Below are 7,500 nucleotides of genomic sequence, written 5' to 3'. Positions count from 1 at the left end.
CTCACGCACTTGATCGTTCAAATTAACTGCTGGAAGGTGTCTCTCCTGTGTGTGTGTATATATATGTATATATATATGTATATATATGTCTTATCCGTGCGGGTTTGAGTGCATGTGTTTCAACGCGGATGTTTCCGTGCCCTTGCAGGTGATGATCCTGTACTTCCACCCCAGCGTGTTCCGCTGCATCCTGCTGAGGTGGGTGCGGCTGCTCGGCTTCTCCACCATGTACGGCACCGTCACCCTCAAGCTCTACAGGTACCGAGCTCCCGTTAAAGCAGCGTGTGTCTTCCTTTTCATCATCAGCTTTGTTCTTTCACATGAGCATATACGCAATGTAAAAGCTTGTGTATCTTATCCTAGTGTTTCTCAATATAGGGCACGGAGACCCCCAGTGGTCCCTCATTAGTTTCCAGGGGGTCCCCAGCAAGCAATTTGCAGCGTTAGAGAATGTACAATAACGAGTGTTTGGGACCAGGGTCGGCCCGTAGCACAAGCACCCTGTGGAGTTGTTTAGGGCCACAACCGCTAGGCGGCGGGGATGGGGTTTGGGCACACGATCGGCCTGGGGGCCGCAGGATTAGTCTGACGTCTCCTCTCTGCCAATTTGTGCAGATTTGTCCAAATCTCCCCCCTTTTTCTCCGAACAAAAAAACAAAATAAAAACAACTGTTTAGGGCCACATTAAAGCACGGGTTTGGCCCTGGTTTGGACCATGGCTTCACTGTTATCCCCCAAACGATGGTATAAACACGTATGGAAGTTTGGACTGGATCAAAATCTAAAAATAAATAACTTCTCAGATCGGGCTCTTATGGACTAAATGGGGGCCGTTGCATAACGCGAATCAAATTGAGGGTCCTTGAGGTGGAAAATGTTGAGAATGACTCCTATCGTATCTCATCTTATTCGTATTCCTCTCCTCATCTTCCCTCTGTTCTCATGTGGAAAGCAGTTGGCCCATTATACGCACACACACACGCACACACACACACACACACACACACACACACACGCACACACACGCACACACGCACACAGGCACGCGCAGACACACACACACACACACAATTATCTTTTTCCGCACCATGTCCTCTCTTGAAGTATCTGTTTAAGCACACACACTCACACTCACTCATTTGTGGTGGTGCGTGTGGTGTGGTCAGCGCCTTGAAGGAGGTCCAAAAGGCCAGACAGAGGGCTCCCTCGACACAAAATGACCAATTAAATCCTGCGCCGGGCGGGTGCCATGGCCGCCCCGCGGGACAGGGACTGGAGAGCGCACATCACACCCGAGGTGTATTTGTCACAGTCAGGTCTCCAGGGAGCACAGAGGCCATTAGAGGGCAGAGAGGTAGAGAAACATGGGTGGAGAAGAGAGTCGAAATGAGAGACAAATACACAGAGACAGAGGCACTGACAGACAGACAGATAGACAGGGACGGATTAACAGTCAGACTCTACAGCAGTGGCCAACCACGTTTAAACCCTTGTATTGCTCTGTGGGGCCGACAGTGGGCAGGGCATCCCAAAATTGTACCAAAGCTTAATATATAATTGACCTATAATTATTACAAAGATGCCTTTGTAAGAAAATATTTTTTTAAGTAAAATTAATAACAAAAACAATAGATATATTTATTTATTTTTTATGAATGAATTTAGAATAAATTGTAATTTCTTTCTTTACCTCCGTCGAGGTCTATGGACTGCATAGTCCTCAGGCCACAGGTTCGCCACCACAGCTTTACAAGCTAAAATGCTGTATTTACCCTACAACAAAATATTTCTAACTCAACGAGCAGCCATAACCCTGTTTACATGTTTTACAGAACCTGCTTTCTCCATGTGGATTTATTAAAAAAAAAAAAAGTAATAAAAGTAAAAGTGATATTTGTGTTGTATATATATATATTTATTTATTTATATATATATATACACAGTATATATATGTATTTGTGTGTGTGTGTGTGTGTGTGTGTGTGTTTGTGTGTGTAAAATACAGTATATAGAATAGTATATAGAAATACAGAAATACAGTATGTATATAGAAATACATAAATATATATAGAAATACATAGAAATAAATATATAAAAATGCAGTATATATATATATATACAGTATATACATAGAGATATATATATTTATATATATATATTTATATATATAGAAATACTATGTATACATTTATATATATGTATATATATAGATACAGTATATATATATACTATATATACAGTATCTGCTTCCCTTTCACTCCAAGTAATTCAAATACAATCCCTACCCCACCCTAGGGTGCTGAAGGTGTTCCTGTCACGCACGGCCCAGAGGACGCCCTACATGACGGGCTGGCGGGTTCTGCGGCTGCTGGCTCTGATCCTGGTGGTGGTTGTGTGGTTCCTGGTGGCCTGGACCTTGGCTGTGTGCCAGAACCCGGAGCTGAGCCGGGCCCTCATCACGGTGGGGCACACCGCCGAGGGGCTGCAGTTCAGCATGTGCCTGCTGGACCGCTGGGACTACATGATGGGAGTGGGTGAGTGCGTGTGTGTGTGTGTGTATGCGTGCGTGCGTGTGCAAAAGACAAGTTCAAACATATTCAGTGAGAGACTTTGCCCCGTTAAGTGCCTCAGTTTGGCTTATTCACGTATACGACTCAAAATGTGAGGGTGTTTATGTAAAATTGAGCTTATTATTATGGCGTACAAATAGTTCTCACTTTCAGTGTGAAACTGATGAACACAGAGCTGCTATTCTGGCTGTGAACTAATTAATTATTACATCCTTGCAGTTTTGATCTTGCAACGAAAGAGCTAATTTCCTTTTTTTTCTGTGGAATTCAAAAACAAATCATGCCACCGTGGTTGTCCCGTTGAATTCGGTGATGTCTTTTTTCTGCTTACGGTTTGATTTTTACATCATTCTAACTCAAATCTGGTATTTTTGTATTTTTTTTTCATACCGTTTCATCTAAAGGTGGAGATTGTAAACACCCGTTCAGATCACTATTCATCACATCCGTTATTTAGGCATCTTATTTGAGAGTCTTCCCTGTTGACTCTGACATGTTTGCCGCTGTCAGATGTATGGAGCGAGGCAGGTAGAGAACCCAGATGGTCCTGGAGGATCTGTTACAGCCGTCTGCAGCTGACAGGTCCAGTGATCAGAGCTGCTCTCTGAAGCTGGGAGAGAGAGAGAGAGAGAGAGAGAGAGAGAGAGAGAGGGAGAGAGAGAGGGAGCGGGACAGGCGGAGAGAAGGAGGAGAATGAGAGGGAGTAAAGGGAAGTGAGTGCAGTGATGCAGGGACGGGGAGAACTTGGCAGGAAGAGAAGAAGAAGAGGAGTGTGTGTGCGTGGTGGCGTGTGTGTGTGTGTGTGTGTGTGTGTGTGTGTGTGTGTTGCTGAAGTGAATTAGCGGCCCGCTGCTTGTTTTGGCAACCAGCAACTTCAGTGCAACTTAAAAGCTGCATCAGAGTTTTGGAAAAATAAAAACTCTCTAGCGTGCTTCTCTCCATCCATCTATCTATCTATCTATCTATCTATCTATCTATCTATCTATCTATCTATCTATCTATCTATCTATCTATCTATCTATCTATCTATCTATCTATCTATCTATCTATCCATCTATCCATCTATCTATCATATATATATCTATCCATCTAAAGTGTGAGGGCGGTGGACACTTTAAAAACATGCGCTGGAAAATATCAACAGCCGGCACTTGAGTAACTAATGAATGGCTAATTAAGTGACATTTATTTGAACAGAGTCACATGGAAGCAGACGTTGGTGCGTTCCAATCTAGACGCTAAGTAGCACGTAATTACCAATGATTTATAGCAGAGCAACCCCTCATGAATATTAATGCGCTGCGTGCAGATACCGCTGCTTGTTATTCCCCCTGCGATCCCTGCTTAATTTGACCATACAAAACAATGCAAGGTAAGTTGGAATGTAAACAAAGTATATTTGGGGATTTGTGTTTTTTTTTTTTGGAGTGAACGATTTTAATCTCCATCAAGGACCAATCTTCCATCAGCAACATCCACGCTCACCCGATCGGGCGTGTCTCATTCCCGTCCCGCGCCGGGTCAGTGTCAGGCAGGGGTCCCCGTGGCCCCCGACGACACTTTTTAAGTTAAGATTTGACGCTGGAGCTGGGTGATGTGTCACCGACACGCGGGAGGCCGCCGCCGCCGCTGCCGCCGCCTCCTGCACCGGGGGGAGGGGGAGAGAGAGAGGCAGGGAGGGAGGGAGGGAGGGAGAGAAGGGGGGGAGAGAGAGAGTGAGACAAATCGCCGCAGACAGGCGGGAGAGTCTCTCGGCGCCGCTGACCGAGGAGCCGCATCGTTTCACTTCCAGCGGAAACGCGAGCGTCCGCAGGGGACGCCGCTTCGCCTTTCTGCTGATTAGTGTCCGGACTGTGTTGGATGCGGTGCGTATCGATTGCACCAGTCTCCACGAACGCCCTCGCCCCCCCAAAAAAGGAAAAATGGTTCCTCGTAGATGGGCGCATGTGGGAACCCAAAAGCGCAGATGAGTTAGAGTGTGATTTTAACATCCTGTTCATCCCTTTCAGACCAGTCTAGACATTATACAGAAATGACATCATGCCGTCTAAAGTAAGAACCTTTGTAGACCTTTCAAGGAGAGCTGGAGAGAAACTGACAGGGACACTTAAAATTTTATGATGGAGTGATGTTTTTATTTATATGTTTTTTTTTGGATTTGTGTTCTATTTTAGGTAATATTTTTTCGAGTGTTCTTCTGTGTATTCTGCTGAGAGCAGCTCATGTATGGTCTTAATCTAAGTCAACTAATAGTAATAACAATAACAATAATAATAATAATAATAATAATAATAATAATAATTATTATTATTATTATTATAATAACAATGAGAAGAAGAAGAATAATGATGAGAATAATAATGATTATAATAATAATAATAATAATAATAATAATGACAATGATAATGATAATTTGATAATATGATAATGACAATGATAATTCATATATACATTCATCATAATAATAATCATTATAAGCTCTCATACACAACATGCAACTCAAATAAAGTCAATTAAATGATAGCGAATGCCCATTGTTCCAGCAGCCCATTATTCTGACAACCATAATAGTCCAAAAAATGTGGGGTGAATGATGGTTATGTTTAGGGTTAGCGTGTCATCCATGTCCAATGGGACATTTTCTGCACTATAGGGGTTTCGGAATAATGGACCATTGGAACAATGGCATGGCACCCAAATCAGAACAATAGAAAAAGCTAACAACCAAAATTGCACTTCATAAAAACAAGTGGGAATAGACTCCATTTCGGTTTTGGGCTGACCTCAAAGGATTCACACACATCCCTGATAGACATTCATAGAAGTGAGTGAAGCAGCCAAAAAGCACGAGTCGCTCTTATTTCACATCTTATCTCTTGATCTACTAAAAGTCGTCTTAACGACATCGTACCGACTAAAATAAAACCTCCATGGAGGCTTCGCTGGTTTGGAAGGAGAGATGGAGACGGGGAGGGAGGGGCCACGGGGGGTGACACTTCAAATTTAATGGTGGTGAGATGTTTTATTTATATGTAACCTGGGTGTTAGTAATGCCACTCTCTCTCTCTCTCTCTCTCTCTCTCTCTCCCTCCCCCAGCGGAGTTCCTCTTCCTGCTGTGGGGCGTGTATCTGTGCTACGCCGTGCGCCGGGTGCCCTCGGCCTTCCACGAGCCGCGCTACATGGCGGCGGCCATCTACAACGAGCTGCTGCTGTCGGCCATCTTCCACGCCATCAGGTGGGTGCCGCTGCACCGTGGGATGGAGGAAAAAGACGAAACAACAACAACAACAACAAAAAAAAGTAGTTTTTAAATCTATTGCTTGGTGGAGGAGAAATAATGAAAATAAAATAAAAGTGTGAGGCCGAGAGAGGGGGGGGAGAGAGTGGAGAAAGGGTGAATAATTTATTTATTATGTATTTATTTTTTATAACAATTTTTTTGAGGATTTTTTTGTTTCCTTGAAAATGACATACTAAACTCCCATATGCCAAGAATGTGTGTGTGACTGAATTGTAATCATTTTTTATTCTCCTTAGGGCAAAATTGTATATACATAATTGTAAATACAAAAACATACTTGATTTTTATATTTTTATATTTTTATAGATAAATAAAAATTAATTAATTAAAATATATAAAAATAAGAAGAGGCTTTTTGTGGACTTATCGAACGTCTAAATGACAACAGTTGATCGATAGTGTGTTCCCTCGCTCATCAGCGTCTGGGTTTGCCTGGTGCTCACAATTAAAGAGTTTTTCTCGACTGTTCGGGCGTCATCAGAGCTGAACATTCGGGATGAAAAGAACCGCCGCCTTCCCGCTATTGTCAGGAAAAAGGAACAGGAACAGACGGGGGGGGGGGGGGGGGAGCAGGCTGAGAGCGGCTGCATAAAACATGGCTTCCCCCGGACTGGAGGACACATGCACCGTGCCAGCGCCCAAAATAAACTCGGAGTGCCCCCGGCCCCGCAGTCTGACTGACCGTCTGTGGCTTCATTGTGCGTTTTTTAGGAGTGGAATGCAGCCTTAACCGCTTTCCTTGATTCCCTGTATGGATTTTTATATTGATAGTAAATAGGATTGTTACGGTTTTTTTTTTCATAGATTCCAATGCCATTTTCTATTATATTAATCAATGTGATTCTTTGCCGATTCGCTTATTGAATGCTTCTATTGTCGGGGTAAACATTGATCAACGAAAATGTGAGTAGACTGGGAACTTTGGTATTTGTTACCAATTCCAAATGAAAATGCTTGGTTGAAGACATGATAAATAATATCATTAAAAATCATACTGGTCTATACAAAGGAACAAAATTTTACAGTTACAGTTTTTGGTTTTGACTGGATTGAATCCTGGTTTCAAACCAGACTGTGGCCTTCGTGTTCCTGTCCAATCAAACACAATGAACTAAATCTATCCAAATTTTAAACACCGTATGCATTTTCATGCAAATTCCATTGAAATAAAACAATAAATTCTCTTTATCCAGCCAAATTTCCCCCTTTCTCTTGATGATCTAGTCGTGATTGAGTATTTCTCCGTGGAAGCACTGACCTGTTGTGCTCGGTGTGAAAAGAGAAAGATAATAAAGCAGAAACCTTTTCATCAACAAACACACCTCCACCAGCACAAAACTCTTATGGATCAAAACTCTTATGGATCAAAACTCTTATGGATCAAAGCTCTTATGAATCTAAACTGTTATGAATCTAAACTGTTATGAATCTAGTGAAAGTCCTTCTCTGCTGCAGGGAAATATACAGTGACGTTAGATCAGACACAAGAGTTGTGTTTTAAGGACAACATCAGAGCCAGACTGCTGCTGTGGCCCAGAGATAAGAGTGTCTCTACAGTGTGCGTGTGTGTGTGTGTGTGTGTGTGTGTGTGTGTGTGTGCGTGTACACGTGCGTGCGTGTCTGCGTGT

At 42.8% G+C, this 7,500-nt stretch overlaps 1 protein-coding gene across 1 annotated transcript in view; it reads left to right on the top strand.

The window, feature by feature from the left end:
• The window catches only part of LOC307237700 (metabotropic glycine receptor-like), a gene marked incomplete at both ends in the record, with an annotated part of 55,279 nt that overhangs the window by 39,106 nt on the left and 8,673 nt on the right, over window positions 1–7,500 (top strand). The window contains 3 exons of the mRNA XM_080010463.1: window positions 149–258; window positions 2,296–2,534; window positions 5,668–5,806. Of these exons, the coding sequence (XP_079866589.1) occupies window positions 149–258; window positions 2,296–2,534; window positions 5,668–5,806 (488 nt within the window). The remainder of the gene's footprint in view (window positions 1–148; window positions 259–2,295; window positions 2,535–5,667; window positions 5,807–7,500) is intronic.

The sequence above is a fragment of the Zeus faber genome, assembly GCF_960531495.2.
Source record: "Zeus faber genome assembly, chromosome: 12".
Taxonomy (NCBI): Eukaryota; Metazoa; Chordata; class Actinopteri; order Zeiformes; family Zeidae; genus Zeus; species Zeus faber.
Note: the sequence above shows the minus strand (reverse complement) of the source record. Positions and strands in the feature narration are given on the sequence as shown.